Source organism: Emys orbicularis, chromosome 6 (assembly GCF_028017835.1).
Source record: "Emys orbicularis isolate rEmyOrb1 chromosome 6, rEmyOrb1.hap1, whole genome shotgun sequence".
NCBI lineage: Eukaryota > Metazoa > Chordata > Testudines > Emydidae > Emys > Emys orbicularis.
In genome coordinates, this window is record NC_088688.1 from 33,401,881 (window position 1) to 33,423,731 (window position 21,851).

The 21,851-nt window shown below is 40.7% G+C and overlaps 1 protein-coding gene across 2 annotated transcripts in view; it reads left to right on the forward strand.

The window, feature by feature from the left end:
• The first annotated feature begins 12,104 nt into the window (after positions 1-12,104).
• The window catches only part of NDUFS4 (NADH:ubiquinone oxidoreductase subunit S4), a 55,620-nt gene continuing 45,873 nt past the window's right edge, over positions 12,105-21,851 (forward strand). Inside the window, exon 1 of one of the 2 annotated variants that reach the window (XM_065406582.1) lies at positions 12,105-12,278. In XM_065406582.1, coding sequence (XP_065262654.1) covers positions 12,105-12,278 — 174 coding nt within the window. The remainder of the gene's footprint in view (positions 12,279-21,851) is intronic. The other variant, XM_065406583.1, reaches the window with a different exon arrangement.

The following is a 21,851-nucleotide window of genomic DNA, read 5'->3' on the forward strand; positions in this document are numbered from 1 at the left end:
GATACTTATTTTTATGATCTAGGGGTTGACTGCATAACTTTTGAGTGATGGAATGAAATGACTCAAAGCCACAAATGAGTTGTGCATGATATATGCATGTTAATTTTCCAGCAAATGCATAGGCAACTGTTCCATACTTTATTAACACTGTACTAGGGAGGTTTTTCTTGGAAAATCAGAAGGTAGAATCAGTTGGGGGAGGTGGGAAGAGCAAGTAAATGAATATACTCAATTAATACACTAATAGCATTATTTGTATAACAAGAAGTGAACTTGTTATTAGTACACTTGGAAACAATTCATATGGTCATCACCATTGACTGAGATCCCTTCCACACAAGGAGCCTAAAGGAAACTACTTTTCACAATTCTGGTGTTTATCCTGGCCAGAAAATTCAAAATGGGAGGTTTACCAGAGCCATTCAAACCATCTCATTTTATGCTGCTATTATTAAGCAATTCCATCTTGGTGTTCTGAATAACAAAACACATTAATCCAGTTCTTGTGGTTTACAGAATCACCAGATTTCCTCCAGAATATTACACTTCTCTAATACATGATTATGTAGAATAAGATTGGTACTGTGTTTTAACCAACAGGATTGCAGCATGCATAAGGAGATAAAAGAAGAGAGCAGCAAGGGGAGAGGAAAAGAAATGAAGGGCTACAGGATACACTTCTTGGGGGCCTGATAATATTATGATAACCACAACAGCATAGCTCATAGTCTAAAATGTCATCCAAAATATGGAATATGGTTACCATATTGACATTTCCTCTCCTGTGTGTCACTGATCTGCTTCATCTTTTGTGAGCATGATTTCTCTGACCTTTCTCCACAAAACAAAACTAAATCACAAGACGCTTTTTAAGAAGAGTCAGAGCAAACTTTTACAAGATTAACCCAAATATCAGAAACTATCAGTGCAGAATGGAGGGGAAGAGACAATGTATAATGATAAATTACATTAGACGAGTTACTAGCATATGAGTAAACTGAGTTAAAATCTCAAATGATTCTCAGGCTTCGTCTTCACTGCCAAAAAGGTGTGGTTTTAGCACAGGATAACTAATGTATGTTAGCTGTCCTGCTCTAAAATCTGAGTGGAGAAAAGGCAATGTAGTTTTTACTGTGAGGTAGCTAAACAATATCAACACTATGACCACACCCAGGGTTGACCAAACTGTATGGTTGTTGAAAAGGGAAAGAATAATACCAAACTAAGAACTAAATTGGACTAGGGTAACATAAACTTGCTAATAATAACATTCCTAGGAAAGTCTGTGTTTAGAGCTTATTTTTGCATAAGAGTATTTCAGCGTTAGCTGATATTGGAAGTTGCAGACATCCAAACACTAAATCTTTTCTTCGCTGACCCAGGGGTACAGACTGTTTCACATAATCCAGGTGGCTAACATATCAAATGGCAGAAATGTAGGCCATACTGAGAAATCTACATCCAGAAGTCAGATTTTTGAAAGCTTTGGTAAAAAAGGCTTAAAGTCTCATGAAGTTGATATGTAGATGAGACACTAAGAAAGACCATAATACCCAGTGATTACCTCCCAACATGTTACTTACCAGCACAATAGCCTGCAAGTAACACTCATTCACCAAATCTGGCTTTCTGTGGAATTCATTCTCTTGTCCCTGGTCTTCTCATTGAAAAGCCATCTTTGCAAAACCTTGTGGGCATTCAAGGCAAGGGAAATCTGGATATAGAAGTCCTAATTGTGATGGAAGATTTTGAATCTGGTGAGGTGACAGACAAATCACAGTAAAGTTAGGAACCAAACTATGAACGTTGTGCTTTTGGGGAGACCTTTAAAGGAGAAAGTTGTGTTGATGGAGATGGTTATAAAGATTATTATTCCAGGCAGAGCTCAAAGTAGAGGAAAAGGAAGTTTCTTACTTTAATCCTGAATTTCCTAATTAGTAGTAAATCAGTAGGGGATAAATAAAGTTGAATATGAATCTCAGAAACTCTGTTTTGTTGGTGAGTTAACCATTTTCCTTGTTGATAAATCTAGCATGTTCATTAGATAACCTTGGGATCTGTTGATTTTGTGGATGGACTTTATAATTTTGCAATTAGCAGACTTTTTTCTGAGTTTAAGACTGAATACTTATAGACACATTATATCAGATTTCAGCACTTTGAAACATGTAACCAGTGTTTTGGAAGGCACAGGAATAAGGAGAGAGAATGTAAAATGGGAATGTCTATGCATTGTTTCCTATAATATGTGAGATTGGTCACACTTGGGTATAATAAATCTCAGAATTTGTGAATAAAGAAGATACTTCAATTATTGCAAAACTCTGGTATTTATTTCATAATAACAGGGGAAAACGTTTGTTTTTAATGGTGACCTTTTTCTTTAAAGAGCCATCTGTGAATTGATATAAATTGATTCCCATATCTAAAGATCAGAACCAACAAGGGAAATTAAAATTATAGAATTTTTTTCTGGAGGTCTGTGTTATCTTTTAGAATTCTCATGACTCTCTCTGTAGTCCAAACTCACGAGAACTTAAATATAGTGTCCATTTTATTAAGAAATGTATTCCTATATTTCATCATGTGTTCCCTTTACTCAAGACAATCACCTCTCCTGCAAAAAAGGAAACATCTAATAGCATTTCCTCCAGTGAACTCCAATAAAAGGGGGCAAGGAATAACAGAGGTAAAGATTCACGGGCATTAAACTAAAACCATATGGAAACCTGGGCAGATGATTTGTGCAGGAAAATTACCACGTAAAAATTAATCTTTATGGCTTACTATGAATTGTTGGAAACACCAAAAAGCTCTGAAAATTATTAGTTCCATGTTGTTGTTACAAAGCTACTGTTCAGGAAAAGCTAAAACAACCTTTATTTTGTTAGGCTGGCTCTGAAACTAAGTGCCTGGGAAATGCACTGGGCAAGCTAAATGATAAGCTTAAACATCTCCCCCCGCCCTCCTCCTCCTCCGTACACACAACACAAAACTCTGTTATCCCTATGTAATGTTTCTCGTAACAATTTCTCTGGCCACTGAAATATGTACATCTTACCAGGGCAACTTTATTACAGTGGTGTGATATTTTAACTCTTCTCTTTCACAATATAAAAATGACACAGTATACAACTATAATGGGAAATGAAAATTAGGAAGGGCATTCAAAGACAAATAAAAATGCAAAGAAGCAAATGTGAGAGTAACAGTGACATTTTAGTATGTTGTATATGAAGAAAAAAGAAATTTGTAACTTAAATTACTGTATTAAAGTTGTCTGTTTTTTTCCACTATACTTAGATGGTATAAGAACAAAAAATAAGTGAGAATAGTAGTTTCAACATGATGAGTTGTTTGTTTGTAATTAAATTCTCTGAATTGATGGGTTAGAGTACACAGACACAATAGGGATTACACAAATCTCTTGGTTGATGTCTCCCTCATTTAAACCTGTTTCTCCCTCCTTCCTGGAAAAAAAGATAATTTCCCTGAAAAAAATATTTCCCCCTTTTGAAACAATGACTTAAACAAAAGATAATAGGCAAAGTAAGGTTTAGAAACCAGAGTAAATACGGGGGGGGGGGGAGGAGGAATAATAAATACATACATAATCTTGGCCCCCTGCTAATTTTATGTAATTCCACAACCTAATGAATCTATCAGCTCAGTGACTGCTCCACTGAGTGTACGTCTACACTACCCGCCGGATCGGCGGATAGCGATCTCTCTATTGGGGATCAATTTATCGTGTGTAGTGTAGACGTGATAAATCGATCCCCAATCACTCTCCCGTCGACTGCTGAACTCCAGCTCGGCGAGAGGCGGAAGCAAAGTTGACGGGGGAGCGGCGGCCATCAATCCCACACCGCGAGGACGCGAAGTAAGTGATTCTAAGTTGATCTAAGATACGTCGACTTCAGCTACGCTATTCTCATAGCTGAAGTTGCGTATCTTAGATTGATCCCACCCCCTAGTGTAGTCCAGGCCTGAGAAGCAGGAAGACAAAAAGTACAGGTTGAACCTCTCTAATCCGGCACTCCCTGGGGCAGCAACATCCGTGGTCCGGCATAGGCACCAACTCCAGGGGTGCTCCGGGGCTGGAGCTCCCATGGGGAAAAATTAGTGGGTGCAGAGCAGCCACTGGCACCAAGCTCCCCCCTCTGCCACTCTCCCCCCGTGCCTCTCGTGTGCCGGCGGCCCTGCACTTACCAACTCCTCCTCCTCCCTCCCAGCATTTTGGAGCACTGCGAACAGCTGATTCTAGGCGTTCAAGCTCTGTGAGGGAGGGGGAGGACCTGGGGCCAGTGACCGGGACCCCGGGCGGAGGGCCGGCGGCTGGGACCCTCCCGCACCCCTACTTCTGGCGCCTATGGAGACCCACTGGCATTCTGCATTGACCTCCCATGGTTCGGCAAATTCTCTGGTTCGGCACCAGTCAGGTCCTGAGGATGCAGACTAGAGAGTTAAGATCTTGCTTTGACAACACATGGATCAATTATATCCTCCCTGATTTAGTTTTGACATGTTAATGTTTGAATCAAAAGAGGCAAGTGTGAATAACTTAACTGTTTCTATTGGCTAAAACTGAACTCATATAGGATGCCCTTATATACTGATCTGGAAAAAAAAAGATGTATATGGATCTTTCATTTTCTGTTTCAGATTAAATGTGAGTTTAAATGGTTGTAGTTGTGTTGCAATACTAATGTCTTTGCTGAAATTAAATTTGATAAAATATCTTAGTTAAGCAAAATGTACCCTACCCTAAGTAGGCAACTGTTTTCATATATGATGTATCTCAAAATAATAGTTCAGTTTCATTTAACAGGGAATTAATGTCACTTTTGCTTTGCCAGTGCTTCCTGTTGCCAGTGAGTAGTCTATCCTTCTGTATGACAGAGTCCTGCAGTTGAATGACTGATAGTGTCAAAGGGCTATTAGTATGCTAAGCCTTTTAGTGGCATGGGATAGCTCTATCCTGTTCTCCCCAACTGTTGCGATAGTGTGCTGTAACTCATCACTTGATTTGAGAAATTTAATGTCTGATTTTGGTATTAATTTAATCTATAGACTCCAAAAGTAAGAACATTTTTACTGTATAAACATAATGACAATGTAGTGTTCCAAAGTAATTTCACATAAGCTTAAATAGAATAAATTGGTCATTTCACTCCATTTTTATATTATTTTGTATACCATGTTCGCAAACCTACCTGTGAGATAGAAACTGCATAGCTACTAGAATGATAATCCCATCAGTAATTTTTTATGCTAATACATGATTCAGTTTAATTACAAAACAGATTTCAGGCCTTTTTTCTGATCTTCATTTGTGTGATGAATTAAATACAGGTTACAGAATATCACTTGGAGGAAAAAAGTGTTCAAATTACATCATAAATGACACTGTGAGCAAACACCTGCAATATAACTAAATACGATTTTAACTGATAGCTTTTTAAAAACTAAATCCTGTAAAGATGATCTTAAAATAGCCTTTAACATAATCTCAAGAATTTTGGGAAGTACACCTCTTATTGACCATTTAATAAACAGGTGAGGGTCCTACTCTCTCAAGATTTATATCCTTCATAGTTGATTTTTCAGATACATGGGAACGTGATAGAACACAAGCCTCCTATTTAACATTCATGAAATCAGCAATCCCACCTGGATTTTTTTTAATACAAGATTTTTGACCAGAAAGAAGAGAGGCTACAAAAATCTAAAGGAGATCCGAGAAGGAGCAAAAATTGGAAGATTAATTCCAAATAAGCAAACCACAAGCACTGATTTACAAAAGCAATGAATAACAAATCTTGGGAAAAGTGTGATGTGCAAATTAAAGCTACTCTTGGCAAGATTCCAAATGCATGAAATATATTCATATAGCATGAAACCTGACCTTCGGGCTATTTTTTGGTAAGGTTTAAGTATTCTTTTACCAATGTATGAAGCAAAACCAGATTTCTTCTAATGTTTCCTTACTGAAGCTCTGCAAACTTCTCATTAGAAACGTTGTAAATTCTATTTAGAAAATATTCAGTTCACAAATAAGATTTTTGATATTTTTTTTCTTTTTCTTTCAGTACTAGGGATAGTTGCATGAAAACAGTACTTCTGTTCTTCAAGAATTCATCAACCATTGTCCTACAGGAGTCCTAGTCTCTTTGGGACATCATCATTCTCTTTGCAAAAACTAATTGTGACACCACAAACACAGACTGCAACTTCAAATGCAGTTAATCTGGTGAAAGTCACTGTCACCATTTAAAATATGTGAGGCTGGATTTTAGTAAAAGATTCTGATTGCCCCTGCTTGGGTACACCAGGAAGGTGAAGAGGCTTGGGTGGCCTTTTCCCCACCCAGCATACCAATGCATGAAGGAAGCAGCCAGAATGTTAGTGCTTACAATCCCTGAGCTGCAGGATAGGGAATCAAAAGAACAGCCAAATGCAAACAGTTCTCCAAATGCGGGATTGCCAAGGTATTTCCCTTATGACCCTCTTTCCCTCAGAAGTCCAAGCTGAGAGGGGAATGCACCCTACTCTTCTACATAGGAGATGTTGCAGAGTTGCTAACTGTCACAATATTTGATTATTTACTTAAATTCCAGCTTCTGGAGACATGTGATTAGGAGAAAATTTCAGTTTTCATTAACATAAAAAAGGTCTCTAGCCCTCATGGTTGTGAAGAAAAGCGTCAAACTGCAAAGTGCAAGTGCACCCTAAAGGCTCCAAAGGAAGAAGGCTAATAAAATGAACCCAGAAATTTATCATTTAAAAAAATCTCAAGCTTTTAAAACTAATCTCATGAAATTGTGGACCCTGACTCCAGATTTTTAAATATTTAGGATTGGCAAAAAGGGGCCTGTCACATCTAAATGTGTTCTTTCCAGTACTCCTAGATACATTGGTCCAAATCCTAGCCCACACTACAGACTCCCTTTCACCTAAATAGGTAGCTGGGGATTTCTCTTGCATGTGGGATCCCTAAACTGTTATGCACCGCCCTCTTCCAAGGCACCACAGTGTAGGAGATATGTTGGGGACATGCTGGTGGTGTGAGCAGCTGAGGATGAGGCTGCATTGTGCTGCATTCCAGTGACGTCTGGGTTCCCCTAGAACCAACATGTCAAAACTGGCACTTTCTTCAGTCTGATCCACAAGAAGGAGCAAAAAAGCTTGCAACAGATGGCTTGCTTAACCAGGAGAGAAAGCAAACACATCCATCTTAAAACATCTCCTGTAAGCAGTGCAGCAAGATTGTCAGTTTCTCAGTTCATGATCCTATTTCTGAGTTTGGTTGGGCTGGGGTGGAGAGAGACAATGAGCCTTGATATTTCTCCCCTTCCTATGAAACTGAAAGATGGCATATTCAAAACTCAGAAAAGGAAATATTTTCCACCAATAATTAGACTGTGGAACTCTCTGCCACTGGATGTTGTTGAAGCCAAGAACTTAGCAAGATTCAAAGATGGATTGGACATTTATATGAATAATAAGAATATCCAGAGTTATAATAGTTAATGCTACAAAAATATATTGGAAGGGAGATAAAACCTACTGTTTCCCATCTTAAATAACAGAGGGTAGGATGAGACCTTCATGCTGGGAACAAAATATCCAACACCTGCCTATTATGAGGTTTCTTTAACTTTCCTCTGAAGCATCTGGTGCCAGCCACCATTGGAGCCAGGATGCTAAAATAGATAGACCTGAGTCTGATCTAGTATAGTAATTCCGATGTTCCTATATGATGCTCTAATGAGACCCTAGTTCACTCTTTCTCCACCTACCTTTGTGTGGGGTATGGCCACTGCATTACAAGTGCTTTATGTTATATATCTTTATTCTTCTTCTACTAATCCTTCCAAAATCATTAATGCCATTTCTCTCAGCAAGACCAACCAAATAAATCAAATCTGTAGTTTGCAGTCCAAGCCCTGTCGGAGATATGTTGAGTCAAAAAAGTTAAGAACATATTGAAACAATTGATAGGAAACATTTGACATATCATTGGCCAGATTCTCTAGTGCATTGAGGCTACTTTGTGCTGCATCCTGGCTCTAAAACGTGTTTACATGGCTCAGTAAGGATCAGAGCAGTGTAAGGGTGAACATCCAGTGATATAAACCTGACAAACAAAAACTTGTGTAAAGATATGATCAGTGTATACATTTAAATAAATGATCGGTTAATCAGGGAGTCCTTTCTGTTATTTATTTTCTAAATACTCAACATTTTTTTATTATTTATTTACATCTACTTTATATGATATAGAAAAATCTGCTTTTATGGCACTGTGTTTGTAATAATATTATTTTATTCAAGAACTCAGAATCCCTCTCTTTCATATCAAACTGTGTTCTCTTACAACCAATGCCCTATGTCCCAAACCACTTGTGACCTCACTGGCCAAGTTTAGTTTTGACAATATAATCTTAAGAGGATCAGCAGAGATTCTAAAGATGGATGAACTAAAGAGGTTCCATTTAATATGGGACTGAAAATGGTAGGCAAGGTTCTAATCAAATAGCAGTTTTTTTCAATAGATAGAAACATTTCCTGAAGTCTCAATTTCAAATGAAGAACTAGGCAAGGGTTTCTTCTCAGAAAAGATGGTGATCAGATAGCATTATCTATCAAGGCGTTTCTGACCTGGGCTGCTTACAGCACTAGAACCAATATGAATTGCGCTCCTTTTATTGCTCTGAGACATCCAAAATGGCTCAGTCAGGGAACCAAAATCTTCCAAAAATATGAGAAAACAGATGGCTATAAAAATTCAGACTAAAATCTGCTTTGCCTCCTGTTTCAAGTAAAGAAGAAGAAGCAGAAATTACCCCACAGATGTTAAAGTTGCGCACCCCTGCCCAAATAAACAATACAAAAAAGATTAACTGATCTCTGCTGACGTCAAACAATAAAAGCAGTTTCTGAGCCTTGGCAAGCTAGACAAGCCTGAGGGTTTTTATTGTAAATCCCAGTGGCCTGACGTCACTCGCCGGGATGGTGTGTGTGGAAGGAGTTCTCTCTCCACCATGACAGCAATAACCACCTGAAAGGGATTTTTAAAGCCCTGTGGGTTATGTCACTTGCGCCAGTGGTGGATGGTGAGATCTCTCAGGATCGCAGCTATACAAGCCTGAGGGAAGTGAGCTGCCATCCCAGTAGCCTCCCATTGCTCACTCTGATGGTAGTGGGTCAGTTGGGATTCCTTGGTGGCCTCCAGGGCAATAGTTAAAAAGATTTGGGGTACATGTCAATGTATCACTTGACAGCAGTGGGTATAAAAAGTGTGTGGAGGGGGAGGTTGCTTTTGTTTTTAATTTTTAGTTCACAAGGATGGAAGTGCAGGGGATAAAGGGAGTTTTTCTGTAAGTCTGTTTGCATGTAAAACTTACAATGGAGCTGAGGTTGCCTGGTTTTAATTTTTTCCCCTCCTGTATGAGCTGTGGTGTTTCATTGAAGACCCCTACAAAAGGGAAAAAATTAAAACCAGACAACTCCAGCTCTATTGTAAATGTCACATGCAATCAAACAGACTTGAAGAAAACTGTCCCTTTCCCCACCAACCTGGCTACCATTTGAGGATTGCACTTAGATACACCATATCCTCCCACACCCCACATTTTTATATTCACTGATCTTTTAAGATAGAAATTGGCTTCTGAAGCAAAATCCTCCATTAAATAGTATCTTGGCATGCACGCTTTAGAAGGGTTTACAACAGGGGAAAAGACTTTGCTCCACTGCAAACACTTGCAAAAAAACTGCAAGTAGAATTGTGGCTGACGTTTCATCAGTGAGATAAAGTTTTCATTAAATTTAGGGATACAACTGCAACTGTGATAGTAGACCAGCCTGTAGCCAACATTATAAATGAAATGTTTAAGTCTTCATTATGAGAGTGTGGACGTTCCCAAAGTAATTCCTGTTTTGCTGCTGTCTCAAAAATTAAGACTTTAGCTGAATTCTCTTTTTGGATGCATGAAACACAAATTTTCTAAGGAGTTAACTTAGGTCTGGACTGCACATAGAAGTTGCATCAGTTTAACTAAAGGAATGATGTTGCACCGGTTTAGTTAAAGTGGTGCAACTTTATGTGTGGATACACATCATCAGCTAAACCAAGGTAAACCTGTTTGAAAATGATATAAGAGTGTCCACAATAAACTGCACCAATTTAACTAAATGAGTGCAATATCATATCTTTAGTTAAGCAGGTGCAACTTCTATGTACAGCCCAGACCTAAGTTAAGGATTTGCTATGGATCAATCAGTCGACATAAGCAATGCAAAAAAAAATATATGATTTTTTTTTGACTAGCTCTAACCTCAATACAGCCCAGTGCAACAGCACTGCAAAACTCTGCATCTGACTCTAGGATACTACTGGATCCAGCCAATTTTTGACAACCATCCCTTAAATTATAATTCCTAAACAGAGAACAAGTATAGCTGCTCCTACTGCACCAATAAAATTAGTACACATCCTGGCATGATGGGGTCACCAAACCCTGGATCTGGCACCTCAATTTTTGGTTTCATCCCTCCTAATTCTACTGCACAAATGTAGAAGCAACTCCTATGGGGGAAAAAAAAGTCTGTACCCAGCACATCCCAGTATGATGGCACTGCAAATACCCAGATCTGTCCAGTTGTGGGTCCCACCTCAAAAAGTCCATTGTTTAAAAAGAGAACAAGTGTGGCTGCTCCTGCTCCTACTCCCTCAACAACAAAATAAAATACCCAGACCCCAATGGATCCCAGTACAATAGTCCCAAAGAGCTTGAATCTAGCACCTGGGCCCTGCCAGTTTTTGGTTCCAATCTTCTAACTTCCACTAAATAGATCTTTAGCTGCTTCGGCTGCACCTTACAAATCTAAACACTGGTATGCCCCAGTAAATCAGCACTGCAAAAACTTGGATTTGGCATCCGGGTCCTTTCAGAACCTGCCAACTGCTGGCCACAAACCCAGAAGTTGTACTGTCAAATCTGAGAACAAGTGTTGTCCCTACTATTTCACCAAAAAAATCAGGACACATCACATTCTGGTACAAGAAAGTTGCAAAAATTCTGATTTGGCACCCATATCTTCCTGGTCTTGTTAGCTTTTTGGCAGTATGGCCCCATTTTTACCATCTAAACAATTCCTTCTAGCCCTTCCGAATAATTCAGATCTCAGTATATGATGGTACCACAGAACCACACAAACATGTATCCAGCAACTGAATCTGTCAAGGTTCACCTGGTTTTGGCAGGGAAGACCCAAATAGTATTATTACTAACCAATTGCATTTGAGTCTTCCTTTACAGGAATTCTTCTATATCGTTAACAACATAGTATGTTCTTGGCTACAACATATATATGTCAGTAGTGTAATTTACCTCCCCGGTTACTGTGGTGAAGTAAAAAAAATCACTCCACTTTTAGAGATATTAGTGGTTCTAATGTCATTCATTGTAGAAAGTGAACCACAACACGCATAGGTGCTGGAAATAGGGCTGCTGGGGGTGTGGTAGCATCCCCTAGCTTGAAGTGGATTCCATCATATACAAGGTTTATAGTTTTGTTCAATGACTTTCAGCACTCCCACTATAAAAATTGTTCCAGCACCCCGTCAACATGTTGGAATATGGATTATATTAGTCGACTAGGGAAAGCTGCACGTCCACTACATTTAGATGGTAAAACAGGTTTGTAGCCAAAACTTAGATGGATCTAGCAGGATCCAGTTGCTAAATCGGGATATTTGTAATGATATTGCTTCCAGATGCATCAGGGTCTGAATTGTTTGCTAAGAGGAGCATTCTTTTGTTCTCTGTTTATGACATATAATTAGGAGAGGAATAGGCCCAAACATTTCTAGGTGCCAATTTGCACCAATTTGTAGTGCATTTGCACCACACTATGTCAGGGTCTGGGATTTTTTGAAACACTAAGAATGCCTAGACGTCTTTATTTTACAATTTAGGGGCTTGGATGTAAAAAATCGGAAAGATCCAGGTATCTCCCTGCCTGGTCTCCCTCCCCGCCCTCTTTGCCATCTCCTCTCCCTCTCCCCACGTCCCCCGCTTGCCGGGAGGTAGCTGATGATTGGCGCCTTCGCGTTTCCTCTCTGGGCGGAGGAGTTTTGGCCCTGGGAGGCCGCCGTTTCGCAGTGGTTCTGGCACCACCACCATGGCGGCGGCGTTGTCAATGTCAGCGGCTCGGAGGCAGCTTGCGAGGGGGAGAGGCGCGCTCGCTGCCTGCCTGACTCCGGCCAGGTAACGGGGGCCCTGGACACCTCTCCCGGTCCCGGCCCGGAGGGCGGGGTATGACTGGCTCCGGCCGCGGGCCCGTTGTTGTCAGCGGGGCGGCTGCTTTCGGGGGGAATAACGGGCGCCTGCTCCGGCCCCGCCGGGGAGAGCGAGCACCCCGTGGGGCCCAGTGTGAGCGGCGCTCGCAGCCCCTGTGCTGGGGAGGGGTTCCCGGGGCCTTTCCCATTCTTCCCTCCCCGGGCCCCGCAGGGGCTTGTGTCGCCGCAGCCCGTGTTCACCAGGGGCCTGGCCGCAGCGCTTCTGGCACCTGCCACGACTGGCCACCTGGGCTTTGCTCGGCGCTGCTGAAATACAGGCCCAAGGTGCCCAGTTTCCGAGGGCCGTGGCCGCCTGCCGAGGTGTGAGGAAGACCGAGAGTGGTGGTGTTCCTTATTCCGCTCCCCTGGTGTGATTCCCCTGCTCTCCTGCTGTGCTTTTGCTTTATCCTCACCCGTCTGGTGTTACAGATCAAATATAGCGGCTGTTCACCTGGGCACTTCCTCTGGCCCCCTCAACAAGTTGATGATTAGTTAATGGTTGCAAAATGTCTTGAAGGCTGAAAGACTTCTGTGTTACTGTTTATTAAGCCAGAGACCTTAGGCTTGGTGATCTAAACCAGTGGTTCTCAACCAGGGGTATGTGTATTCCTGGAGGTATGCAGAGGTCTTCCGGGGGTACTCAATTCGTCTAGGGGCTGAAACATGTAACTTAGCTCTGTGTAGCCCCCTGTGGCATGGGGATCTGAGCTTCAGACAAGGCTCACGTGAAAAGCAGGCTGAAGTATTACACTGAAATGTAAGTACAGTATTTATATTCCAGTCGATTATTTTATAATTATATGGTAAAAATGAGAAAGTAATCATGTTTTCAGTTATAGTGTGCTGTGTGACACTTTTGTATTTTTATGTCTGATTTTGTAAGGAAGTTGTTTTTAAGTGAGGTGAAACTTGGGCTACGCAAGACAAATCAGACTCCTGAACAGGGTACAGTAGCCTGGAAAGGTTGAGAACCACTATTCTAAACATTAGGCTTGAGATGTATAAACACCCTCAGACCAAAGTTTCTTATCTTAGTGCCCTTTCTCCTTCTTCAGGGGAGAAAATGAGTTCCATGCGGCTCGTTGGGAGGGAGGTTTCTCCCCAGATGTATCTCAAAAACAAAAAGAGCCTCTGTTGAACATCAAGAATCAGTGGTCTTTTTTTGGATGAGTGTCCTTGGTCATATTAACCTTCTCTCTTTCTCCCTCTGTTGTTTTGGTGCTCTTGATGTCCTCCTCCTTGAGGTGACAGCAGTTGAGCACTGTGTAAAATTATTCCTGCATCTGTTGTGAAATTCTATAGAATCTGTTTATTAATAAGTCAAGTTTTTATTATTTCTGATGCACAAAGGTGAAACATGAGTTAAAATTACGTGTAGCAAGAGATTCTAAAATAAAGCTAGCACTGAAAAAGCCTTTTTTTTAAAAAAAAAAAACTAAATGCTTGAGGTTTTTATTTAACTATGCAAAATGACCTTTGTTTATACTTAAGAAGGATGGTGGATAGTGCACTGGCCTGGGACTGGGAGACCCAGGTTCAATTCTTTTCTCTGCCTTTAACTTCCTGTATGTGACCTTGGGCAAGTCACTTGGTCTCTGTTTCTCAGTCTCCTATCTGCAAAATAGTACTTTCCTACTTCACAGGGGTGTTTTGCAGATGTGATTACTGTGGTAATGGTGGGAGGGGGGGTCATATAAGTAAAAAAGGAAAATAGAACCTTTATTCTGTGAGGAGTTCAGGGTTCGTAATACTTTACGGTACACAGTTCATTGCATGACCATGGATTGCTATGTGCACATAGAGCCCCATTAAATTTCTGGGGCTCTGCATGGGCACAGCAGTTGACTGGTGCACAATGAATTGGAGGATCAAGGCCTGATTCTGAATGATTTTAAGGTTGAGTTTAAACACCCACAATCAAGGAAATTGTGAGTTCAGCCTGAAACAGCATTCGTGCTTTATTTATTTATTTATTTATTTTTAGACCCAGCAGAACACAGGGTATCAGAGTCCCAGACGATTCAGGACCCCCCATAATTCTTCACAAATAAATTGAAATTAAATCATGCAGCTTCATAGATACCAAGTTGTGACCATTTTCTGTCCTGAGTTTTTTAAAAAACCCTTCAATTTGATTTTATCTTTGTTAAATCAAGTGGCAGTTAAGTAGAATAAGAGGAAAGTGGGATGCATGTGGCAAGCTTATTGGAGCAAATTACATAAAAATTCCTCAGGAGCCCAGAAACATGATGCTGGAAGCAGGGCCTGCCCTAGACCAAATGACGTCCCAGGCGAGGAATGTCTTCAGCGTGTTCCCCTCCCATTTGTTAAACTTTTGAATGCCTTATTCTTTATTTTATTTGTAGCCCATTTCACGACTTTGATGCATAATTTATCCCTGTCATATAAGACTGACTGGCAATGCCCCGCCCCTTACATACCCGCGAGGGGATGGCTGACAACATTCTAGGAGATTTGAGGAAAATGTAGTTCTCAGAAAGTCTGGAAGGTTCCACAAGATTCTACAAAGGTCCAGAACATTCTAGGAAGTTAGTGAAAATGAATCTACATACGGAATACCTGAAACATTTTATTTGGAACATTCTATTTTCCCTTTTGTCGCTAACAGCAAAAATAGGACCCTGAATTGGCGTCCCCCAAGCCAGGCACCCCAGGCGGTCGCCTGCCTCTAAATCTGGCCATGGCGGGAAGAACTTACACTTTAGTAGTAGTAGTTGTGAAAATTTTACTCTGCTGTTTTACCCAATCTTACCCACATAAGAGTATGTGTGGGTGTAGGGTGGTGGAACCTCCTAAAATTAGCATTTCTTAATTGAAATATTGTAGCATTGCAGTCAAATGCCACACAAATAGTTGTATCAAAAATATCGCAGCTGTAGGAATTTTAACAGCAGCTGCGTTCGAGTCTTCAATGAGCTCTGCATGGATCCACCCATCTGCCCATATACAGCAACTTTCAGGATCAGGGTCCTGGTATTTTGACACACACCCCACCTGAAGAAGACAATGTGCCAGAAAGATACTGAGTTACGATGATAGTGTCAGTACACCTTCATAATGTGCTTGATTTTAAGGTGTTATATCTCAACTCTTAAACTTTGCTGCTTTTAACAAAATAATAACAATTTGCATAGACCTCGGTCTTCTTGATGTCTTATATTGAAATTGTCATAAGATGAAATTTTTTGAGGGCTTGGAAGAAAAATCTACAGAGACTACATCTAAACTACATTTTTTCTAGAATTTTCTTATTCTAGTTGAAATGCTTTGGTTTTGCTTCCTCTCTCCCAAGAGATGAAGATAGGAATTTCAGACTTCACATGATATTTATACAAGGAGTTTTCTATCTTGTAGGTGGATGCAACTTTTGTCTATTTAATTATTTCTAGATCTAATGTAGCAGGATTTGCCAAAATCTTCAGAGCCTGAGGGTGGCGAGAGTTCTCTTAAGTCTTGATCATGCACTCCTTGTATAACTAAAACTTTTTATTAAAGTAAATGAGAAGTTTTGTTAGGATTGGCCAGTACTGGTTTCTTTTCATGAGTTCCTAGACACTGCATTCCCCTCGGCCTGTCTGTTGCCTTGGTTCTCCTTTTAATAACTTCTTGATATATATATTTGTACCTTTACATTATGAATTGTCTTATCTGATGTTAGTGCAGTGTGGCATTCTCCTGCTTTTCTTGTGGCTTTTACTTATAGAAGAGCAGCCAATTTAATTTTGTCACCATAAACTTAAAGGAGCCTTAAAGGAACACTTACTTTTTTTTTTTTAAGGTAATAGATGTTGTCATAAGGTCCTGTGGTAACAAGTGACTTGCCTGCTATATTTTGGGTCCTCAATTTAACACTACCATTCAGAGTTGGCTGAGTCTTAGAGACAGTGTTTCCTATAAGGAATGTCAAATAGGATCGCTTAATATCCTATTCTGGAATAATTAGTTGGTAAAGCATTCAGATACCATGATGCTGGTTCCTCTATAAGGGACATACTTAGGTGGATTCTGGAACCTTGGATTCAGTTCCTAGCAAGGTTGACATCACCCTTCATCTTTCATTGGCAGATAAACTGTATACCTTGCAGTTTATTGTGTGGGTATCTCTTTTGGATGAGAATTTAAACTGAGATCTTATCTGCTCTGCATGGATTCTGAAGTGATTTTGGTAAGAATATGGGTATGTCATTGTCCTTAGTTGAAAAATGTGTTCCAGGCCTGATTAGGGCCACTGTCATTCCACTAAAAGGTAGTGTTCTTGTCAAGAGATCCCTGAATAAGATACTAGAATTTTAAGTTATGAGGGTACTTGAATGATTGGCTTGATGGTCTTGTAGCAGCACAATGCTTTCTCTTATCCAAGTTCAAAATAGGGTTTGGTCCATACTGATAGAGGATTGATGCAGTACAAAAGCAACTGGTGCACCTAGATTATAAAAAGAGAATTTCTCTGGTAGTTTGAATTGAAGCTGTCTAGAATTAGAATGAGTAACTTCAAGCATCAGGCTCATTTACAATGGCCTAAACGAATCTTACAGTCTTATGCACATGAAGCTTCTGATATTTCTCTGTTTTGGGGCAGGACAATATGGGTGTCATTTGAGTTTGAAAATTATTCCTGGGATCATTTTCCAGTAATCTGATGAGAAGTTCTCCTCTAGATTCTCTAGATGACCTTGATTGTTACTTATGACTCCAGTTGGAATGGCTTACCATGCCAAGGCAGTTAGGTACTTTGCAAAACATGCCGTATTTGAACTTCTCAACAGCGTTGACCTAATCATTGAAAGCACAAGGTGGAAGCGGGAGGAGGGATGACAAGTATTTGCTTTTTTGCTTAAAAGAATTGAATGAGCAGCAATATTTCTGACTTATGTAGGCAGGAAATGCCAGTGCATGGATGCTAAATTCCTGAATCAGTGGGCATTCGTGGCATTTTTAGGTTAGTGGTGAGCCAAACAGGCCAGCAGCAGATGACTTGAGCTAATATGCTGACACAGAGGACATAGGAGTGACTACATTAGAATTGCTTAGATCAATGTTTTGAAGGTTAGTACTCTAACTAGTAATGCAAGTGCAATCCACATTTCTAGAGGGAGTGGAAATTACAGTAAGCACACTCTTTTTTTTCATGATGTATTTCAGGTCAGAGTGGAAAACGGTTTCCTTCTGTGGCAAAAGTAATCGATTTCATGTTCAACATCTAGTAACATGCATCCTACAATGTCAGATTGTCCTTTAACATTTTTCTTCAGTTTCTGACAACTACATGTGCTGTGGTGGATAGATGATCTTTCTTGAATGATGTATTACCTACCAGGCATAATTTTGTTGCAAGGATGTTATGAATCTGATTGCTAGTATTGGAGTAGTACATCATAAGTACTTACTCGACTATCAGTATGTGAAAGCAGAGATGTATTTATGGAGGTGGTGTGGCAAAATTCTCCGAGCTTGTCATTAAATGCACACTTTGTGTCCAAGCAAAAGAGGAAACCCAGAGTAGTAGTTGAATCTTGTTCTTGAGTTTGTATGTATTGTAGCTATGCAGATATATGTTCACAATAATCAGAAACCAGTCTTGAGAACATAGAGCAGGGGTCGGAAACCTCTGGCACGCGGCTCGCCAGGGTAAGCACCCTGGCGGGCCAGGCCAGTTTGTTTACCTGTCGTGTCTGCAGGTTTGGCCAATCGCGGCTCCCACTGGCCACGGTTCGCCGCTCCAGGCCAATGGGGGCTGCGGGAAGCGGCGGGGTCGAGGGATGTGAACAAGCCCCTGATGGTGTGGCTGATGTGGTTAGGTCCTATGACAGTGTTCCCTGAATAGACAGAGTTGGCAATGGGGTTTGTTGCAGGGATAGGTTCCTGGGTTAGTTTTTCTGTTGTGTGGTGTGTAGTTGCTGGTGAGTATTTGCTTCAGGTTGGGGGGCTGACTAAGCGAGGACTGGCCTGTCTCCCAAGGTCTGTGAGAGCGAGGGATCGTCCTTCAGGATAGGTTGGGGGCTGTAGGTGATGGCTAGTGGCATTCTGTTACTTTCTCTTTTGGGCCTGTCCTGTAGTAAGTGACTTCTGGGTACCCTTCTGGCTCTGTCAATCTGTTTCTTCACTTCCCCAGGTGGGTATTTTAAGAACGCTTGATAGAGATCCTGTAGATGTTTGTCTCTGTCTGAGGGATTTAAGCAAATGCGGTTGTATCTTAGGGGTTGGCTATAGACAATGGATCATGTGATGTGGTGTGGATGAAAGCTGGAGGCATATAGGTAAGTATAGCAGTCAGTAGGTTTCTGGTATAGGGTGATGTTTATGTGACCATCGCATATTTGCACTGTAGTGTCCAGGAAATGGATCTCTTGTGTGGACTGGTCCAGGCTGAGGTTGATGGTGGGATGGAAATTGTTGAAATCATGGTGGAATTCCTCAAGGGCCTCCTTCCCATGGGTCCAGATGATGAAGATGTCATAAATGTAGCACAAGTAGAGTAGGAGCGCTAGGGGATGAGAGCTGAGGAAGCGTTGTTCTAAGTCAGCCATAAAAATGTTGGCATACTATGGGGCCATGTGGGTACCCATAGCAGTGCTGCTGACTTGAAGGTATAAATCGTCCCCAAATCTGAAATAGTTGTGGGTGAGGACAAAGTCACAAAGTTCAGCCACCAGGTTTGCCGTGACATTATTGGGGATACTGTTCCTGACGGCTTGTAGTCCATCTTTGTGTGGAATGTTGGTGTAGAGAGCTTCTACATCAATAGTGGCTAGGATGGTGTTTTTTGGAAGATCACCAGTGGATTGTAGTTTCCTCAGGAAGTCAGTGGTGTCTCGAAGATAGCTGGGAGTGGTAGCGTAGGGCCTGAGGAGAGAGTCTACATAGCCAGACAATCCTGCTGTCAGGGTGCCAATGCCTGAGATGATGGGGCATCCAGGATTCCCAGCTTTATGGATCTTGGGTAGCAGATAGAATACCCCTGGTCAGGGCTCTAGGGGTGTGTCTGTGTAGATTTGTTCTTGTGCTTCTTCAGGGAGTTTCTTGAGCAGATGGTGTAGTTTCTTTTGGTACCCGTCAGTGGGATCAGAGGGTAATGGCCTGTAGAATGTGGTGTCAGGGAGTTGCCTAGCAGCCTCTCATTCATACTCCGACCTCTTCAGGATGACTACAGCACCTCATTTGTCAGCCTTTTTGATTATAATGTCAGAGTTGCAGTAATTTGTGTGGGTTTAGGTGCCCAAATATGAAAATTTTGATGAGATTTGTTAATTGATTTGGCCAAGGTCACAGAGTGAGTCAGTAGCAAAATAACTCTCATTGCCTAGCTCCGAATTCTGTGCTCTCAATTCTATTAAGACATGCTTCCTTTCAGATATATAAACTTCTGTGCCAAATTTTATTTTTTCATTTGGAAAACAGATTCTCCCCCCCCCCCCCCACTCTTGTGTTTAATGAAGTTTTCTTTTGGTTGCTTTCTTGTTTGTACTCCAGTATTACCTGTCATGTTGGCATACCTCTTAAAATAGTGTTAGTTAATTTGTGCATCTCTGGTTGTCTGGAATAACTACAATGCCAAACAAATCACTAAATACTGAAGTTCTAGAAGTAGTGACATTGTTTTTTTCTTACGACATAGTGGATTTGTAACAATATTTTGACTCTGGAAGGTAATACTCAAAAGTTAACTATAAATCATAGGGTAAGACACATTTTTATTCCAATTTCTCTTTTAAAATATGTATTTTTATATATATGTAAAAAAAAAAACAACAACCCACAATCACAGCAAGAAAAATGTTTGTTTGCTTTCTCACTAATGGAGTCACCTCAGCAACTAAACCTAGGTAGGTTAACTGTGGCTGAGATACGCCTATGCACATCTTGCAGTTGGATGTTTGATATTGTGGTTGTAAAGCAGATCTTGGGGAACAGAGTCATTGATAGTTTATGCACAGAGAGAATAGTATTTATACAGTGCCTAGCACAGTGGAGACCTATACCAGAATACAAATAGCTAGTAATAAGCAATCAATTGACATGTTATTCTCTGCCAGTCGGCAGATGAATCATATTCATTACTTGTGTCCCCTTGATATCTGGTTATTGATGGATTATTTAAATTTCTCCATAATTGGTACTTTGAGGAGATAGTTGTATCTAGTATTAAATGAATTCAAGAACCTGTGGCTATCTTGGTTTTTACAACAATTTTTTCTCTTAACTAATAGGTGGAAGAATATTAGAAAGGGGTATTGGGTCACTTACCATAGCTGAGATTTTTCAAGTTGGGAATGACTAGCATGTTGCAGGAAGTACACAGCTGCATCTAATATTAGTATATGACAGTTGCTAACCTGTTTCAGGTACAGCATCTTAGAGAAGATGTGTCATCATCAGATTTAGAGTGAGCACTGGAAAGCCTTTCTTAATGCAAATGTAGACATAGGCTTTGGAAATATCTGCTGTGTCAATAATGCAAAAGACACATCAGAGGTTTTATTTTTATTTAAATAATATTGTTAGAATACAACTGTATTCTTCAGGAGAGATTCTTTTTAAATTGTTCTTTTGTCAGAGGACATAGCAGGAACAGCAGATAAAGTTAGTAATGCCCCCTCCCCCCCTTAACTGAGATTTGTTTAACACTATGGGTATATCTGTTGTAGTTGTAGTGTGTCTGTAGGGGTGCCTGTGACTAACATTCTTTCCATTTGGCATTGTCTGAGAGGAATAATAAACACTTTATATTTTCATAACATTACATAAACTTTAATCCTCAACTCTCTTCTGAAGGTCAAGTAGCTATCTTCCTTTGCAGTTGAGAAAATAAAGATACACAATGCCACACAAGTCCATGACTGGATTAAAATTGAAGTGCTGGAGCCTGGATGAGAAGCATATTACAGCCTCTGTAAGAGAGGAGGGGGGCTCTTGCCACTCCAGATGGAGGGTGGGTGAGGCTCTGGGGCATGGGGGAGCCATGCAAGGCCCCATGTAGTGGTGTTCTCAGGACTCCAGATTGCTTTATCCAGCCCTGCATATTTGCATCCTGTGTGAGACAGAGCTGTGACCGAGACCTTCAGCACATTGGCTTGGCCCCGCAACTTCCATGTTGGCTCATCAGGACCAAGATGTGTGCCATGGGAGACAAGAGAGCTATTGTCCTGCTTTTTGGCTTCTGCTTTTATGGGCAGTAAGGGTGTGAGAATGCTCTACTTATGTAATTCATTCCCCCTTGTGGTAAAAGCTGCATGGAAAGAAGAAGCTGTAGCCATGTTCTGACCCAGGGAATAGGGGGAACAAAATGTTGAGCTTATAGCTTCAGTAAAATCATAAATTCAGCAGCCAAAACTTAGAATTCTGCTGCCATTGGGCAAAATTCCAAATACTTTCAGGGGAAGTGGAATCCCAGCATATGCAGGGCCCTGATGATAGAAGTTAGTGGTGATGGTAGAACACATAAGAACATAACATAAGAGTGGCCGTGCTGGGTCAGACCAAA